Consider the following 20,078-nt stretch of genomic DNA (forward strand, 5'->3'; position numbering starts at 1 on the left):
CTTTACTATACTTTGTAACTCAAATATACTGCTTCGTACGAAGACAGATAAGCCAAAAATTTGAGCCCATTCTTAATTTTTAAAAGTTAAAATGCTATCTGCCTACTCGAAGTATGAATAAAAATAACATAGGTAGGTACGTTTACAAAGTTGAAAATCACAAGTGTTTTATTGAATTTGAAACTGGGTACTCGAGACTCTAAATCAAATCAAAAATACAGAATACAACATAGAATAAATATTATTTTAGAAAAAGAAAGGGAAAAAAATACTCAAAATAAAAATACGAATATCGACAATACATATCGGTACATTTGCCAAGGAACGCGAACTAAACGTGACTCATAGCAAGGACATCATTTTGCTGTAAAATAATTCGGTGAAATGTAGGTAATATGTCATATCTATGACATTGACAACCAAAAAAGTGTAACATACAGTCATCAAATTGTGGGTAAAAAAAATCAAAATCGATGAAAACATCACTCGGATATTTCATCGTAGTTTTCTTCGTCGTCGTTACTGTTTTCATCGATGGTACGCATCGTGGCCATTTGAATTTCGTGCCATTGTTCGTAATTATGAACTGTCTGTTCTTCTCGAGCCTGAAAACATAATTAGATATTAATTCCGAACAAAGATAAAGATTATTCGATCAAGGCAGTAGGTAATGGTGGGATGTAAACCTTGGCGAATAATTCTTGTTGTTGACGATACAATTCTTCTTCGGGTATACCCAAGTTTTCTAATCTGGTACTTTGTCGGCGACGTTTCTCTTTACAAGTTTTAGCGATTTCTTCGACATCTTCTTTGAACTCTCCGAAGCCCATTTTTTCTAAAGCTAAACAACCGAAATTAATTATTACTCGATGAACGATTAAATAAAGTAATATATTGAGTAGATGGATCGATGTATAACGTATATATTACCGAGTAATACGTGTTCGGTACTCATCGTCTTCTTCTGTTGAGATTTACATATTTCGTTCGCTTCCGAAGATATCAAATGAATAAATTCACTGCAGCATTGTAGCAATAGATCGCGAACTTCATTCGCTACACGTAAGTCTGGTAACACTTCCTTGATCAATTTATTCAGCGATGCTCTGGGTAATGCTAGATCTTCGTCTTCGCCTTTTTCACAGCCTCCGAAGAGTAAAGATTCGGCAGCTAGTCCGTTATTACTTAGACTGCTCATTCCAGCCATCGCAATTGAAGAGTTTGAAGCAAAGTAGAGCAGTGAACTACATAAATAATCAAATGTATGACACCGTTACTTGTTCACAGAAGTATCGAGTTTGTGGACATATTCTTCGTTTACGGTTTCTATAAACGATCGAGCACTAATTTTAGACTTCACGTTCATTAGTTGATTGTTTTTAGAGCAATTTATGATTCATTTCTGGGTTAATTAAAACACTATTTGCGAAAAAAAAAATATAAAAAGTTATCCTTATCAGAAAGTTTTGTTGATTTTTAATTTTCGAGAAATGTTTTGATACGATTACAGTGTTACCAGATGGCAGAAAATTATTAAGACGATTCTGATTTTGATTTTTAATCGAAAATAAACTCATCATAGTCATCATGGACACTTCAGCAGAATTTAATAAATTATTTATAATTCTTATTGAATACATAATACATTGTTCGTTATTTTTGTTTCATAATTTAAAAAATGGGATATTGACAAATGACAACGACGAATGGAGAAACGAGAAAGGAAAAGTTATCCAATTCTGATATTGAAATAGAAAAGCGAAGATAGGCACTCTTGGTCTTGGTATTTCGCAAACAGGCCAATTTGACAAATTAATTTCAATCTCATTGGGATGACTTCAAAGGCAAGTTAATGAGACCATCTTCATTAGGATCATGCATAACACCATAATATAAAACAGTTTTCGTCGTTCGATGATACACGAAAAAGAAGAACGCTTCGTTCAAATGGAAAAATTCTCTTTCCATGTACACCAATCCAGGCCTATGTATGATTGGTTTCGTAGCATTACTATCAGTACCATGTTCCATTACATTGATATAAGTACTATGTCCAACATCGTCAATTTTGCAATCGGTTTCATCGAACATATTCTTGAAATTGGCCTTATCTGCGAACATTTCTTTGAGACCGAGATTCGTAAGCTGCGAAGTAACCATTTGAGACCATCTGATATTGAATCGTGGAAGTAAAAGGTCAACGTATTCGGTACGATTTGCAGTCTCTCTTATGATGGTTTTGATCGTATCCGTAGTAATGGAACGCATGAAATCGGTCAACGTTTGTTTCTTGTTTCGTTGAAGGACTAAAAATAACGAATACGTGTTATCGCCGAATATAATTTCGCCTGCTTGAATACCTAGCGATGTGATGTTGGCGTAAGGCATTTCCATGGTTCGATGCATAAGACGAGCAATCGACGTGTTGCCGTTATCCATGTAGAATAGACCACTGTAATCAAAAATTGGCTCCAATTAGGGGATTAAAGTTGGACTGAGGGGAGAATTTCCCAAGGAAAATTATTGAAAAAAATGAAGCTTTGTTACGGTTTGACCTTTGAAAAATATCAGTAATTCTTACTATTTGGTTTTCTTCTTGTGAAATCTCAATTCGAAGATTGCATTAAAATAAGCGCAACTTTCCACAATGAATTTTGTATGCGATGGCGGTGGTGTAAGTGTATACAAATCTGGTGCTCGTTTGTCGGTATGTTTTGCAACGTACCTAATTAGGAATCGAATTAGTTAAATGATGAACGTTAAGATGGGTACTTTCATTAATTGGTAGGTATTACGTATTTATGATATCAGCTGTCTCTTGGCCATTATTTTGGAAATCGACGTAGACCAATTCGTTGCCATACAAAGGTTTGGTATTAGTAACATAACTTCTTTTCAGCTTTACTCCATTTTGAGCAAAAATACCTTGGGCGAAATGGAAATGACTGCAGTTAGCTTTGCCCAGCGTGAGATCCGGAAGGAGTGAATAAATCAGCCGATCAGTGTGCAAGGTTTTCAAAATACTTTGTATGGTTTCATGGATCTTGAATAATCTGCGAACGAAATCATATTTTCAATCAATTAAGATGGGCTGATTTTCCAAACAGCTGTGTTGAAATAGGTAATTTAGACTCGATGGAAACTCACGAATAAGATCTAGGTATTCCTAAAACACTTCCGAGTTCATCTCTGGTAGAGCTATCGCTTCCATAATGAAGTAAAGCTAAAGCTGTGTAAATACTGAATGGAGAGAACACGATGTTCTTGTAGTTTGTATTTTCTGATTGAATGATCGAATTTAATCTGACTCCGAAATTGAAGATTCCATTTCGAACAGCCTGTACAATACGGGAAAATATGAATTACTGCTGGAATGTATTCATTGGAATTCGTAGAAATTAAATTTTAAATGCCTATATCTACTCACTTCGGTATATTCACTAGGAATATCTTGCTGCGATGATGTCGAATGTATCGCGATTGAGAGTAAAAACGTGATCGAAAAATAATTAAGCATGTTTCGAGGAATGTTTGCACATTATTGGGTATGGTATAGGGTTCTTAAAGCTGGAGATCAATTAGGCCTATAATGCGACGAATGAATAATTTTTTTCTACAAAACGGACGGAATTTCATACCAAGGAAATGGTCATGCGAAAATTATTCGACATTTCAATTAAACATTTTGGTATTTGAAATTGGCCCCACGAACTGATAATACGAGTAGTTGGATTTTTTAATAATCTGTCGAAGCGATAAACATCTTCGGAATGAGCTGAAGAAATTAGCTTCGATAGCGGATTCACTTTTTTATTTATTTTTTGTTTCGAACCAACGTTTATATTAATAAAAAACAAAAGTAATGGCAATAATACTTTTTTATTCTTTTGCTAATTTCAGATGAATGAACGCACATGAAAGCAAACCAACGTTGCAGAATAGAACTTTTGCTGAGTTGGCATTTTTGTTTTTGATGCATTGAACTCCGAACTCGTATTACGTGGGAAAACATTTATCGTAAATTATTGATTCAATTCATTTGTTTCTTCGTTTATTTATACCTGGTAAAGTATTATATAGGTAGGCTAATCGTTTGTATAGGTAAATAAATTAATGAACTTGTTCCTCTTAAAAAGTGAGTTGAAAAAAAAACAGAAAAAATTCGTGAAAGGAAAAACTCAAACGTCTTAAATTTATTATTACCTAGCTTCTATTTCAGAAGATTTTTTTCAATTGAAGTTTTGATCGGGTCATTATCCATGTCAACTCAACCAAAAAAAGGCACCTACCCAGTAAGTAAGAAAGCCGCAATCAGTTTGGTTCCAGTCCCCTCAGTGGTGGGTGGGGGGCTTCCATTATTTTCACATTGTCTCGAGGTACTCAACTTCAGCAGCCCATTCCTCCAAAACTATGATACTTTGATCAAAACTGATTTCACAGTTCGAAAGGGAATTGAATTTTGAACTTTTAAAGTATTTTGAAATTTTCAAAAGTTGAAAGTTGAACTTTCAATTTGAAAGTTCAAATTTCAAAATGGCGCTGTAAGTGGGAGGTACCATTTAAAATTTTGAAAAAATTTCCATAGATGTACATTTTGATACTTTTTTGAAATATTTAGGTTTCGAGATGGAACTCTTGACGGAGGGGGAGCACCCCCTCCCCCAATTTTGGGTGAAACTTTCGAAAGAAAATCCGGGGCATGTAATATATTGAATTGTATGTTTTCGGCGACGCTGAACACGAATATGACGTTAGATTTTTGATAGGGCCCCATCCACGGCCCCCATCACCACCCCGAAGGGGGTAAAACTTAAAAAAATGTTTTGTCCGTGCGACACATGGAATAATATGTTTTTGGTGACGCTGAACACGAATATGACGTCAGATTTTTGATTTGACCTCATCCACGGCCACCAACAATTATTTTGGACTTTTACCTATTGGGGGAGGTTCTGGGGGCCATGGGTGATGTCGATTTAAAAAGCTATGGATATATTCGTGTTCAGTGATATCGAAAACATACTATTTCATGTGTCACACGAATGTTACCATTTTTTTGGGGGTTACCCCCTTTGGGGAGGTGCAGGGGGCCGTGGTTGGGGTCCTATCAAAAATCTAACGTCATATTCGTGTTCAGCGTCGCCGAAAACATACAATTCAATATATTACATGCCCTAGTTTTTCTTTCGAAAGTTTCACCCAAAATTGGGGGTGGGGGTGCTCTCCTTCCGTCAAGAGTTCCATCTCGAAACCTAAATATTTCGAAAAAGTATCAAAATGTACATCTATGGAAATTTTTTCAAAAATTTAAATGGTAGCTCCCACTTACAGCGCCATCTTGAAATTTGAACTTTCAATTGAAAGTTCAACTTTCAACTTTTGAAAATTTTAAAATACTTAAAAAGTTCAAAATTCAATGCCCTTTCGAGCTGTGAAATCAGTTTTGATCAAAGTATCATAGTTTTGGAGGAATGGGCTGCAGAAGTTGAGTACCTCGAGACAATGTGAAAATAATGGGAGCCCCCACCCGCCCCCTGAGGGGGCTGGGACCAAACTGATTACGGCTTTCTTACTTACTGGGTGGGTAGATATTGTAAAAAAAAAATTGAGCGAAATCGAAGGACATGACCCAAAAACGTTGGTTGAGTTGACATGGATTGACCCCCCCCCCCCGACTGATGAAGTGATACATGAGTGCTAGCTTGTGACGAATTGTCGATTAAATTTTTCAGTAAGTGCAGCCCCCTCCCCCCTCTGAACTTTGAAATAGAATCCCAAATTTATAAAAATAGTGTTCATTGGGTTTTCTAAGGTGCTTAATTTGAATTTCAAACTAATTTTTTCATCTCACGCTCCTCCCTCTCCATAAGCCTCATAGATTGCTGACAAATTATTATCGTCATGACTTTTTTGAGTAAGTATTTTCGTGGTGGGGCTTTATGGAGAAGAGAGGGGCTACTGATACGACACTAAAAGTGATTCTAAGAGTTAAAGTAGGTACTTCAGCACTTCTGAAAATCCAGAAAACTAAAAAACACTCCAATTTTTCAAAATGAAGCTAGAATTTTGAAATTTACACGAAGATTCTTCAAAAAAAAAAATGGACTGTCTTAATGGGATGAATTCAGTGTTGGAGTGCACATAAGGACCCTACAATAATTTTTGCTAAAAAAATCAACAATTTCTGTAAAAAAAAAAAAAACATTTTGAAGGTATTGAAAGGGGTGGCAGAAAGAAGAGAAAATCGAGCGGAGGAATTGAAACCATGGTAATTGCTTGGTTAGTTTTTGAAAATTGATTTTATGACTCTTTTAAAAATTGTTTTCCGTTTTTTAAAAATTTTTTGCTTGAGAATGTTTGTGGACTCTATCGAAGAGGGAATCTGTACGATTACCTATTCTTCTGTTCACATAACTTTTTTCATAAAAATATTCTGCATTTAAAATTTTTTTTGCAAAGGAGGAGTATCGATAGGGCCATTTTTCAGAAAGTCACTCGGCAAAAATTTTAGCTTCGGAGGTTCCCCTAGAGGGGGTTTTATGGATCCTCGAAGAGAAAGGAATTTCCGAAAAAATCGTGTTTTTTTCGCTCTCGCCCCTACCAAACTCGTGTTGGGAATCATGGTCCAGTTTGAGGTAAGTTAAATTATACGTATGTAATTGAATTGAAATTTCCCAATTTTTAAAAATTTTTGCTCGGCAAAAAAATGCCTCAATTTTCTGAAATCTCAGCAAAATGTGAAAAAATTATTTCAATTTCTTCCAAACATCTTTTTCAATGTAGATAAATTACGATCAGTTTCGCAATTTTTTTCGTAGTTGGGCCTGAGAAAATATTTTCTAAATATTTCCAGCTACAATTTTTCCCTGCAATCGTTCGCGCATCTACGAACAGATTGCGCTTCCGCAGCATCCCGCAGGTGAAACTCATCATCTCCGAACATATACCGATCGATATTTACGGTGCCTTCTGATAAAACTTACCACAATGTACTCGTAAAAATGTAACTTTACGTATCAATTTTTTTAAATAGGTATCACAAAATCGTGCGAAATGCTGACATCTTTCGTGGGCGTTTTTGCGCGTATGTGCGATAAAATCGTAGACGATCGTATTTCATTTAGTGCTTCGATTAAGAAAGGATGGACGAAATGTTTCATATTGCAAATCGAAATGTTTTTCACCGTTTTGGTTCTAACGACGATGATTTTTTTGATAATAATTCAAACCAGAGAAGAACACCTTAACGGTTTACTAGACCAACGTAATGATCAAGATCACGATCACGATCACGAAGAATCGGTCGCAGGAGATCGCGAAGAAGATGATTACGATACGTTCGAAACGATCTGCGTTGTAATATTTTTATTCATGTTGAATTTAATTTATCGTATTCTTTTATAAATTTTTCCATCATCGCGAACCTATTTCATGCCTAAATAGGTATCGTTTTCATTTGTGTTGTACATATTTTTCTTCTTATACGAATTAAATTTTGTTTTCTGTTTCTCTTTTTCAAGTCAGTGTTGTTTGTTTTGTTTTTTTTGTACCATGAAAACAAGTGCTACCTATAAAATATCGCGCCTGCGCTGCGCGACTTAAATAGGGGCTACCTACTTTGCGAGTTTACTTTCATTAAAGTTCTAGATAAGGGAAGTATACGCAAACGCCATATTGGTTCTAACCAACGGATGTAAACATTATCAGAACGTATGTATGCATACAATCTTACGTGTAAAAAATGCAATTTTTTCGATTGTTCGCGGGTTTGGGTGAATTTTTATGTAGATTCGAACCAAAGACAATGAAATTTCCTATCGATTGATGTTAAATTTTTGTCATTTCGCGAAAAGTTGACGATTTTATGAATACTTATATTAGCCAATTTTTTCATACTACTTATGTCAACTTTAAACTAAAAATACTCGAAATCTTCAGCGAACACACAGGTATTTTAATATGGCAAAATGTTCGTAATTTCATCGTCTTTAAAATTTGTGTTTATCAAAAGCTCTACGTGCAACCGTTCAAAAGTTGTAGAAGTTTCAGGGTGTCTAACAAAATCTGAAAATTAAAAAGAAGGACTTCAGAAGGACCTTGGAAGAACCTTTTGGAAGGACATTTTCAAAATTGAAAATGTACCAACTGATACACCCCCCCTCCATTTATTTTTACAAAATTTCCAAAAAAAAACTTCAATTTATAATTTTTAAAAGAAACGAAAAAATTAATAATATTCAAATAGATCTGATCAGTTTCCTTTACAGGGTGTCTGGTGTCTACCAAATCCAAAAAACAAAATTTCATATTTTTTTCACACGCCATATTTTTAAGTTCTTTTTAGACATAAAAATTAAGTAATTATTGGGGAACTATTTTAATAAAAATTTTTAATATTAGGGATTGTACTCAAATTTTTCTGTAAAAAGTAACTTTATAGTTTATAGTACCCAAAAAGTAATCAAAAAAGTGATTTAAAAAATGTTTAGTGTAAAAAATAGAGACGAGCATAAAACTTTCTATACAAAACATTACATTTTATTTTCAGAGGCGTGACGAATCGATGTGTGGTGGGAGACGGGGAGGGGGCGATACTGAGAAATTCTCTCAACTTTTCTCGCTAGAATTTTCCAATTATTTACTCCACACTCCCCCTTCACGCCAAGATTTTTCCAACTAATTGCCCAGATTTGATTCAAACCATTTCTTAAAAAAGGAAGATGGAAACAAAAATGTCGAATAATTTTTTTTTGAATTTTTTTATCGATTGGATTATGTTTTTGGATTTTCTCGAGTTGATTTTTCCATTCAAGGAAATGTTTGAAAATTGATGTAGTACAATTCAAATCGGATCGAGCGATGCAAGGGTGAAAAAGCTGTGAAAAATTGATAATTCAAAACGTATAACATCATTTTTTTATGCAAAAAGTTGATTTTCACAGCTTCAAAACTTTCAAATCTTCAAAGTTTTCAGAAAATAACATAAGGTAGGTCATTATTATATTCAAAAATTTTGAAAATTCACAATTCCTGTGAGGGGTAAACCAGCATTATTTATGATTTGAGGAATCAATTTTTCTACCCTCTCACTTTGGTTAGAGAAAAGAAAAGAAATAAAATCTAGCCGGAGCGAAGCGAGAGCGAAAGCTGTGGAAAATTGATAAAATGAGATGTAAAACAACGCCAGCCATTCCTGATTTTGATTAAATGACAGAATTATTTGAAAATTTGAAAAAAAGAAGGACCCTCGGGCAAAAAGGAGGACTTTTTACTGACTTTTTCGAAAAGAAGGACCCATAGGCAAAAAGACAAACTTTTACTTACCTAGAAGGACCGGAAGGACCATTAGACACCCAGACCCTGTCAAAAAACACAGTGTTTTTGGCCATAATTGTCGAAAAATAATCTCATCACGTTATCAAAAAATACTACATTTTTTTTTTGTAAAAATAAACAAGAAGCCCTACTGTTTAACTTTTTTTGTAAAAATAGCAAAAAAAGCACAATGTTATTTGCAAAAATGTTTTAAAAATTTGTATACTTAGCCAGAAAAATTGTCAATAAAGAATCATTTTGCCAAAATTGTACAGAAGTTTCTTTTTTAAAAAAGTTATGAAAAATCCCAACTGTTGTTAAAATTGCCAAAAAAGTCCTGTTTTTGCCAATATTGTTGAAAAATACCTTTTTCTTTTGACTTTATCAGAAAAGTCATTTTTTTTTTGCAGAAATGACCAAACAACATTGTTAGTAGTAAAAATGTTGAAAATTCCTGCTTTTTTCAAAATTATCTTAAAAAATCCTTATGTGATGTGTTTTGCCAGAATTTTCTGCAAAGTTCTGTTTTTGCCTAAATTGTCAAAAAAGTCTCGTTTATGTCAAAATTATAAAGAAGTTCCTATTTTGCCAAAATTATGAAAGACTCCTAACTTTTGTCAAAATTGCCAAAAAATTCCAAATCTTGTTGCCAAAATTGGCAAAAATTCTTGCTTTTGCCCAGATTATTCTAAAAAGTCCTGTTTTTTGCCAAATTCTTGTCAAAATTTATTACCTTCGTTACCTACTGCTTACTGCTTGCCGTATAAGGGTAAGGTGCCCTAATGCCGACCACTACTCTAATTCCAACCACCTGCCGATTTCATTCAAATGATGCCGGAACTTTTCCGGAAAAATGTAGGCTATTTCTATTCCTTTTTCACAGAAAAAACGAATGACACCAAAATCGTAACCCTAAAACCAAAATTGAATTACGAGTAGATAGAGCAGAACATTGGTTTTGAAGGGTCAAAAACTTTTTGGAGCCTCTCACATTGCGTTTTATGACTTCGGTGATTTATGTGATTTTAATTATGTGAGGTATCTTTTGAGAATAAAAAAAGACGAGGAATTCAATGAAATAAGAATTTTTCTTTGACAAAAGTAAGTTGAAAAATTTCTCAACAAAATTTTTTTTTGAAAAGTGCTCTAATGTCGACCATCTTATATTTCTCCTAAATTACAAGCAAATCACATTACCTAATACCTATTACCTACCTATTAGGCCAGATCTGAAAAATTTACGCAATCTTTGATTTTGCTAAAAATTGAAATATTATGTTGAAGATTTGAAGTTGAAATGGTCCCAAAAAAATTTCAGTTTTCACCTGCCCCTGCTGTGAAACGGTGGTCTCTCAAAAAAGGGTCATTTTGGAAAAAAACACTTGGAATGCTATCGAAAAATCAGTAGGCCTATGTCAATAGCTATTGCTTAAATGAATGATAAAGTTATGAAAAATATTTTAATTACTCGCAAATAAATTGATTTTGTATTTCGTTTTTCACATTTATTCTTCAATTTCGGGGGTGGTCGGAATTAGGACCCAAAAATTTGAAATTCAATTTTTGAGTTGTTGAGGAAAAACTTTTGTAAAAACTTTAGAAATTTATTGATGTCAATAAGCTTTTGGCATGTGTTGGGGGAAGGATCAAGGAGTATTTTAAGCTATTTCCAGGATTTCTATCTCAAAACGTGTTCGTTTGGCAGCCAAAAGAAAAAATGTGGTCGACATTAGAGCACCTTACCCTTACAGCCACCTGGGCTAGCTCAGTTTATGGCGAAATGGTCAATGCCTTTTTTGACAATTTTGACAAAAGGGATGATTTTTATTTAAAATTTTGTCAAAAACGAGACTTTTTTTGATAATTTTGGCAAAATTCAGGAATTTTTGGCAAGTTTGCAGTGTCGATTTTTCGCATTATCATAAAGTGCAGGTACCATAATAGGATGTACCTCGCATCTCATGTCGACTTTGCAGCAAAGATGCGGTGTGTGCGCGCGCTTACCTCAGTAGATGAGCCTTTTGACAACCTTTTGACCACGTTCTCTTGGGTAAAATTTGACGCTTAACATTTTTTGTTCCATACATTTTTGCATATTTCGCATAATTTTGCAAAAAAAACGCGGAAAAACGTATTTTTCAGGTTTCTTTGCAAATATGTGCCTTTTGCAGACAAAATTTCAATTTTATGGATTGGTAGGAAGATAGTACTTGTAAAAAGACACATTTTGGCGAAAACAGTTTTTAGGATAAATTATTCAGCTCGGAGCTGTGGCGGTTCAAAGTTTTCTTTTGTCAATTTTACCCCCACCACTATGATAGAAAATTTTGAAAAAAATCACGTTGAAAGGCCCAGACTTCCCCTACATATTCCGCGTGGTACCAGAATTTTCTATTCACTATTCACAGATACAGAATTTTTCTCCCAAAAAACGCGTATTTTGGCCATACTGACCAGGGGGGGGGGGGTGGGTTGGGGGGCGGAACTCCGCTCGAAAATTTTCATCGGTGGTACCCAACAATAATCATCATAATTTTCCAAATCTGGGAACGGGGCCATTTCGCCTATCTTACCGTGGAATACCCTTTCGAACATTTTGCTATATTAAAATACATGTGTGTTCGCTGAAGATTTCAAGTATTTTTAGTTCAAAGTTGACACATATAGTATGAAAAAATTGGATACTTAATAGAAGTATTCATAAAATCGTCAATTTTTCGCGAAATAACAAAAATTTAACATCAATCGATAGGAAATTTCATTGTATTTAGCTTGAAACTACTTAAAAATTCACCCGAACCCGCGAACAATCGAAAAAATTGCATTTTTTACACGTAATATATTGCATGCATACTCACGTTCTGATAATGTTTACATCCGTTGTGTCGAACCAATATGGCGTATGCGTACACCTACTTCCCTTATCTAGAACTTTAACTTTCATTATATCGTTGAAAACAAATCAATAAAGTACGATTTTTCTCTCTAACGTGATAAAATGTACGACTATGATATCGGTTTTGTAAAATGTTAAGATCATTTGTCGGTGTTTTTATGCGAATTTTAGATAAAGCTGAAGAAGATGCTACGTACATTTCAATCAGGAAACGATTAACGAGAAGTTTTATGCTTAAAATCGAAGTAGTCGTTACGCTTTTGATTATGATGACTATGATGCTGATGATGGCTGTTCAAAGCAGAGACGAACATAACGATTCGCGCGATCATCAAAGAGCAAACGATCAGGATTACGATGATTTTGACGAACACGACGTCAGCGATTACGATGAAGATTATTTCACCGGCGGTGATTTATACGAAAGCGATAATGACGATGTTGATACTCAATCTGCAGGGTATTTACATGAAAATACCGCTGAAAATGTACCCAAAATTACGACGACGAAACCTACGACGGATAGAATCAACGAAGAATCAAATTCCAGCAGTACCAGGTTGACTGATAAATGTGATTTTAATCGAAGTACCATTACGCAAAAATATTACGTGCTGTGTTGATGTTTTGTTAAAGTAAAATCAATAACTTTGACTGTAATGTGAGAAAACAAAGTTCTTCCAACGTTATTTTTTTTTAACCTACTTGTTCCTTCCGTCAGTGTTAACAAAGGTTACGCAATCAGACTTTTAAGGTCAATAATCTGTCGCGATTCGTTATTTGATGTTATGTAACCTTTTCTGAGCATGAAATTGACAAGTTGGCAATTGAGCAGGTAAATAATAAGGGGTACGTTCCTATTATAACTTATTGTTGTTTCAAAAAAAAAATAAATAAAATGTAGAAATCAGAAATGTATCAAAGGAGTGTAATTGCATAAAGAAGTTAACCGTCCCATGAAAAAAACTTCCTATTGAAAAATAAAAAGTACCTACCTATTGTAAATATTTAAATGTAAAATAATGTATTGTATTGGTAATTAATCGGTGATTTTTTGGATTGGCATCATTGAGAGCACGTTCCAAGTTTGAGTTTGAAGCTTGAAAGCGAGATCTTGAGTATAATTCTTGATCTGTGCTCCAAACATCTTCCTTCTACGGATCATTTTCTTCCAACTGGTGGCTCGCCACGCCCCACGTTTCCCTTCAAAAAAGCACTGATTAATAATTATCATCTTGATTTTTTTTGTACAAATTCATTGTTCCATATTAAGTATGTGTGTACTTATAATGCTGAAATACATACTTCGGTGAGTATTACTTACTTCGATGATTTCATTTTTTCTTACCAAGTATTCCACTTTTTGGAAGTAGGTACCTACCTTTCGAAGTAGAAAAATGATCACTAGAAATGTTCGATTGAGTGGCTATGTAATAGGTATGTACCTATTGAGCTTCAGCTGTAGTGATGATGCTGAGTGGAAACTTGACCCCCAAAAAATTTTTACTCAAAATTCAGGCTAGGTCTAGCAGCGTCCTTCGAGGGGATTGTGGTGCTAATGGGTCAAAATCCAGTGCCTCCGATGGACTATGAAGATATGTATAATTTCGTTTGATTTAGATGAAGCATACGTAAAATGTACTCAGTAATGCTTTCATGTTATTTATTGTATCAAAATGTTCACCTTGCTTGGAGAGGAAAATTTCAACATATTTTTTACCACCACAATACACTACTAGTCTACAGTCCCAGAGCGAAAAAGTGTCATTTGAGTGGGCCGTTTTTGGGGACAAAAAAAAGAGTGGGCTTTTCGTTGGTAGGTATATTATTAGCATTCAAGAAAATGGACATTTCGGATTTTTTGGCCGGCACAATAGGGAGCTGGAGCCTCAAAACCCCTATTTTTCGAAGTTGGCTGGGGACAAAATTTTTTTTTTAAATTTGGTGGAGGACACTCTCCCGAGTATAGATATATATTTTTTTTGAGTGGGCTCCGGCACAATTTCGTTCCAGAGCTGCACAAAGGCAATTTTTTGCCAATTTTGGAACTTTTTCACATAAAAACGACTCTGTGGAAACAATACGGCCTTCGGGACAAAAAATACGCACCTACATGATTGCATCCACTCATCCCACGCTGATAGAGACCAACTTTGTGAAAAACGGCCGGCACAATGACCCGCAGTGAATTTTCAAAGTTACGCATCCGGGCCATTTCATAAAAAAAATAAAAAAAAATGGATGTATGACATTTTGACAACGTGACCGTGCGACCTATCAAAGTGGGTTAAAATTTCACGAGGAAACCGAAAATCTCAATGAAAAATTTTTTCGAGCATTTCATGAAAATTTTGAGCTAAAAAATTGTATGAATCATTTCTCAAGTAGGTACTTTCAGTCTGTTGTAACATGTGACCTATACAAAATGGTTAAAATTTTGCGATGAAACCCGGAAATTTCAATGAAAATTTTTTTTGAGTGTCTCATGAAAATTTTGAGCTAAAAAAATAACATGGATCATTTTTCAAGTACATACATTATCAGCCTGCTGTTACATGCGACCTATCAAAGTTGGTTACAATTTCGCGAGAAAACCGAAAATCCCAATGAAATTTTTTTTTTGAGCATCTCATGAAAATTTTGAGCTAAAAAATTGTATGAATCATATATCAAGTGGGTACTTTCAGTTTGTTGGAACATGTGACCTATGTGAAAGGGTTGAAATTTTGGGTAAAGTATGTATGAGTAAAGATTTGGATAGATTTTTATAAAAGGCTTATCTCAACAATCTTGAGCCTCAAAAATCTTATACATTGTTCAGTATTTTCAATGAAATACCCTCAAGATCGCTTCAGTTTGGTAAACCCAACACAAAACAGACACAACCATTCTCACTATTTATATAATCATGATAAGTATTCTACAAAAATAAATGAAAATTTTACAAAAAAAAAAAAAAATCGTATAGAAATTAATCATATTTTCCATCCTCTTCAATGCCATCATTATCTTAGGCACAATCGTCGATGGCATTGACATCGTCATAATGCGACTCATGGGGGTCAAAATTGTTGAGCTGTGCTTTCTATGTATAAATGAAAAAAACTATCCAAATTTTTGTATTTCACATGAAATTTTAACCCTTTCGTATACTTAGGTCGTTACAACAGTTTGAAAGTACTTCAGAAATGATTCATACAATTTTTTAGCTCAAAATTTTCATGAGACACTCTAAAAAAATGTTACAACAGGCTGAAACAAGGTGTCTAACAAAATTTCAAAATGAAAAAAAGGACTTAAAAAGGACTTTTAGTAGGACTTTCAGCAGGTCATTTTTCGAGCACTTATGGAATTTTTTGAGGTGTGGAGGAGGGGGGGGGGTCAGCATTTTTTTCAAAGTGGGAGGTTCAAAATTTTTATTCAAGTTTTTAACCAAAGGAATCTTAGCAGGACTTTTAACAGGACAGTTTTTGAACACTTGGGATTTTTTAAGAGGGGGAGGGAGTGGGCAAGATTTCTCCTTCAAGTTCGGAATTTATTATTAAAGAAAAGAGAAACAAAGTGGCCCTGGCGAAGCGAGTGGGAAAGCTCACAAAAATGTGTGATTCAAGTTCTAAAAAAGTCGACAAATTAGCCCTTTTCTACAAGTTCAAAATTCCGGGAAAAAAGGGGGAAAAATTGAAAATTTGAAAAAGTCATTTTGGAAAAAAAAGGACTTTTGGATAAAATTGTTGAAAAAAAGGACACTAAAAGGACAAAAAGGTGTCATGAGCAAAAAAAAGGACTTTTGTAGGATAAATAGGATAAATAGGAGTGCTAGACACCCTGTGAAAGTACCTACTTCAGAAATGATTCATACAATTTTTCAGCTTAAAATTTTCATGAGATGCTCAAAAAAAATTTCCTTGGGATTTTCGGTTTTCTCGCGAAATTATAACCAACTTTGATAGGTCGCATGTAACAGCAGGCTGATAGTATGTATATACTTGAAAAATGATCCATGTTATTTTTTTACCTCAAAATTTTCATGAGACACTCAAAAAAAAATTTCATAGAAATTTCCGGTTTCATCGCAAAATTTTAACCATTTTATAGAGGTCACATGTTACAACAGACTGAAAGTAACTACCTAATTGAGAAATGATTCATACAATTTTTTAGCTCAAAATTTTCATGAAGTGCTCAAAAAAAATTTTCATTGAGATTTTCGGTTTTCTCGCGAAATTTAAACCCACTTTGATAGGTCGTACGGTCACGTTGTCAAAATGTCATACATCCATTTTTTTTTTTTTTTTTATGAAATGGCCCGGATGCGTAACTTTGAAAATTCACTGCGGGTCATTGTGCCGGCCGTTTTTCCCACAGAGTCGTTTTTAAGTGAAAAAGTGCCAAAATTGACAAAAAATTGCCTTTGTGCAGCTCTGGAACGCAATTGTGCCGGAGCCCACTCAAAAAAAAAAAATATCTATGCTCGGGAGAGTGTCCTCTACCAAATTGAAAAAAAAAATTTGTCCCCAGCCAACTTCAAAAAATGGGGGTTTGAGGCTCCAGCTCCCTATTGTGCCGGCCAAAAAATCCGAAATGTTCATTTTCTTGAATGCTACTAATATACTAACGAAAAGCCTGCTCTTTTTTTTGTCCCTCAAAGAAGCCAACTCTTTTCGGTTTCTAGAGCACTTTTTGGTGTTTGGACTGTAGACTATACTACTCAGTTAGCCATAAAGAATAGAAAGAATTAAAGCTTGGTTTAGATTTTTTATAAAATAAATTATATAAATGTAGAAGTGATCTATCAGACCATCATCAAAAAAGCTTAAAGCTAGATGTGAATATAGGGTGGAAAATGTGAGAATGTATGAAAAATAATTTTTCCCTGAAGCACACCAAATGTAGATGTTGCTCCATCTCAAGTAGGAATAGTAAGCATTCTAAGTAAAGAGATAGCTGTCAGAGTTATTTGCAGACATTAATTCATCCAAGTGAACGTCCTCACAAAATCAACGTAAGTATCAACACATCCGAGGAAGCCAATACAGTACAGTAAACATGATATTTTTCTAGTAGGTTCAATTTATGAAATAAAATGCCGGAGATAAAACCTTACAGAAACACATTGTTGATTAAATTTTATAATAAAAATAAGCCTAACCCTCATATGCAGGTAGAAAACATGATCAAATAGTTGCTGGAGGTGTAGGCAGAAAATCAAGGCTCTTAAGATGGTGATTCTACAATACAAGGTGTCTGGGGAGAGGTAATACAAGCTTCAGATTTTGGATATAACAGGGTAGAAGGAAAAAACCACGCAAGCTAAACAAGTTGCCTACCTTGAAAATTGAAGGGGCAAAATACGTTTTCAAAATCCAAGAGCTAAAATCCAATAAGGCTTTTGACGTATTGCGGGTTGCATATCGGTTTGCCTGAACTTTATCGGTTTGGTGGGCATTCTTATCAGTGAGTATCAAAATTTCATATTTTGAGCAATTTTCACAAGGTGTTTTTGAAATTTATAGCTTTTATTTAGTTTTTCCTTCAATTTTAAACACTGTTAAATCTTGTGATGGAAAAAGATCCGCTCTTTGTCGAGGTTCAACGACGTTTTGTCAAGTTCTTTAAAACTCGACGAAGAGAGGATCTTTTTCCATTACAGGGTTTAACAGTGTTTAAAACTGAAGAAAAAACTAAATAAAAGCTATACATTTCAAAAACACCTTGCGAAAGTTGCTCAAAATATGAAATTTTGATACTTACTGATAAGAATGCCCACCAAACCGATAAAGTTCAGGCAAACCGATATGCAACCCGCAATACGTCAAAAGCCTTATTTTGACCATGGGAGTCGGTAAAGTAGGTACTTGGAAAAATGAACAAAATTACCCAAGTATTATGACTTTATGACTTTTTGCCCAAATTGCAAACTGAATTTTAAAATTTAAAAATTTTAAAAAATCGTGATGAAAAGAATGAATGCAAAGATGAATACAAAATCAAAAAAGTAATGATCATCTGTTTTTTCATTACCTACTCTAAAATTTAAAAAGTTTTTGATTCAAAAACTTCTTTAATTTTGGAGTAGGAAAAAAAAGATCTTAACAAAATTGGTTCATTTTCAAGTACATATTTTTTTTATTGTGCTTTTTTGAAATCAAAACCCATTTGTTTGTAGCTCTTTCAATTTGTAAAGTTGGACAAAAAGTCATCATAGGTAATTTTGCTCATTTTGCTGACCCCCATGGACAAAACTGGAATTCGGACAGATTTTGAAAATGTACTCGTATTTTGCCCCTTCAATTTTCAAAATAGGTAACTTGTCTACTAGAGCGGGCAAATAGCGGTTTTCAAAAGGAAAAAATTGGCACATAAATTTTTTCTTCGGGAATGTGTTCGGATGGACCCTCTGAACTACCAAAAAAAAAGCCGACTCTCTTACCCCTGGAGGAAAATTTTTTAGAGGGCTGAAACCGGTTCCGAATCACGTTTTTTGCGTTTTACTCTGTAAATATTAGGTTTTCGAGAAAAACTACCATGACGAAAAATGTTCCCCTTAAAATTCTCGACGATTTGATACTACGCTCGATACCCGTTGCTCGAGGGGGTTGTCCAAAAAAAGGGGTGGAAAGAGTAGGTGTTTCAAAAAAGGTCAGTCCCATAAATAATTAATCAAAATTACCACTTAAAATCATTCGTTTTCACTCACATTTTTTTTACAAAGTCTACTCACCCAACTACTAATCAAACTACCATTGGTTTGTCTTCAACCCTCCTCGGGGGTTGGTGAGGGTTGCTTGATTTTTCAAGTAACACACTACTGAATCATATATTTGAAAAACAAATCTGGACGTGCGATATATCGAATAGTATGTTTTCGATGTCGCTGAATACGAATATGAACTTAATTTTTGCATGCAACCCCTCAAAGCCCCTCTGTGCCCCAAAATGGGGGTCAAAATTTTGAAAAATCGTGAAAAGTAGAGTGATATATCGAATGGTACGTTTTCGAGGTCGCCGAGTGCGAATATAAACTTATTTTTTGGGTCCGACCCTCCAATGTCCCTCTGTGCACCAAAATAGGGGTGAAAATTTTGAAAAATCGTGAAAAGTCGAGTGATATATCGATTATCGAATTGTATGTTTTCAAAGTCGCTGAGCACGAATATGGCCTTATTTTTTGGGCCCAACCCCGCACAGCTCCCAACTGTCCCAAAAAAAGTCCAAAATTTTGAAAAACTGTGAAAATTCGACTGATATATATTCTACAGCTTTCGGTATAAAATAATAAGAGGATGAAATTCCGAACATTTTGGTATATTAACATATGCATAGGTTTACAGAAAATTTCGACAATTTCTAGTTTAAAGTTGACATACTTACTTATATGTATAGTATGAAAAATAAGGTAAAAGTAAATAAAAGTATTCATTAATTAAATCGTTTAATTTTCCTCTAAATGATGGAAAATTAGTATCAATCGATAGGGAATTTCATCGTCTTCAATTTAAGACTAACTTAAAGTTCACCAGAACTCGCGAACAATCGAAAAATTTGCAGTTTTTTCGCGAAAAACTGTATGCATTCTAATGGCTGATAACGTCCGTTACTGTAAACTGGAACCAAGATGGTGTATGCGAGTACTTCCCTTTATTTATAGCGCTTCAATCATATCTAACATTTTCCTTCTGATTAAATATAATTAATTAATTACTTCATTTTTTAATCGAAACAAACAGAAGAAAATTAATTACACAATGACTTGAACTTTGAAGCAACGAAGAAGAAGAACTAGATATTAGCGCTCCTAGCGGCGCTTGATTCGCGACTTTAGTTTGCAAACAACGCTTGCGAAGCTAATCAAATTTTTTCTCCTAAA

General features: G+C 34.4%; 2 protein-coding genes across 2 annotated transcripts; both read right to left on the reverse strand.

The window, feature by feature from the left end:
* Positions 1 to 137: 137 nt before the first annotated feature.
* Positions 138 to 1,477, reverse strand: LOC135849921 (protein Dr1-like). The gene is made up of 3 exons (XM_065370576.1): positions 931 to 1,477; positions 687 to 841; positions 138 to 605 (listed from the first exon to the last, which is right to left on the reverse strand). The coding sequence occupies exons 1-3, from the start codon at positions 1,205 to 1,207 to the stop codon at positions 483 to 485; spliced, it is 555 nt and encodes a 184-aa protein (XP_065226648.1). The 5' UTR covers positions 1,208 to 1,477; the 3' UTR covers positions 138 to 482.
* Positions 1,478 to 1,590: 113 nt separating this feature from the next.
* On the reverse strand, positions 1,591 to 3,731 carry LOC135849918 (leukocyte elastase inhibitor-like). Its single transcript, XM_065370574.1, has 5 exons — positions 3,428 to 3,731; positions 3,148 to 3,338; positions 2,796 to 3,053; positions 2,582 to 2,725; positions 1,591 to 2,452 (listed from the first exon to the last, which is right to left on the reverse strand). The coding sequence occupies exons 1-5, from the start codon at positions 3,515 to 3,517 to the stop codon at positions 1,825 to 1,827; spliced, it is 1,311 nt and encodes a 436-aa protein (XP_065226646.1). The 5' UTR covers positions 3,518 to 3,731; the 3' UTR covers positions 1,591 to 1,824.
* Positions 3,732 to 20,078: the final 16,347 nt, after the last annotated feature.

The sequence above is a fragment of the Planococcus citri genome, chromosome 1, assembly GCF_950023065.1.
Source record: "Planococcus citri chromosome 1, ihPlaCitr1.1, whole genome shotgun sequence".
In the NCBI taxonomy this organism is placed as follows: domain Eukaryota; kingdom Metazoa; phylum Arthropoda; class Insecta; order Hemiptera; family Pseudococcidae; genus Planococcus; species Planococcus citri.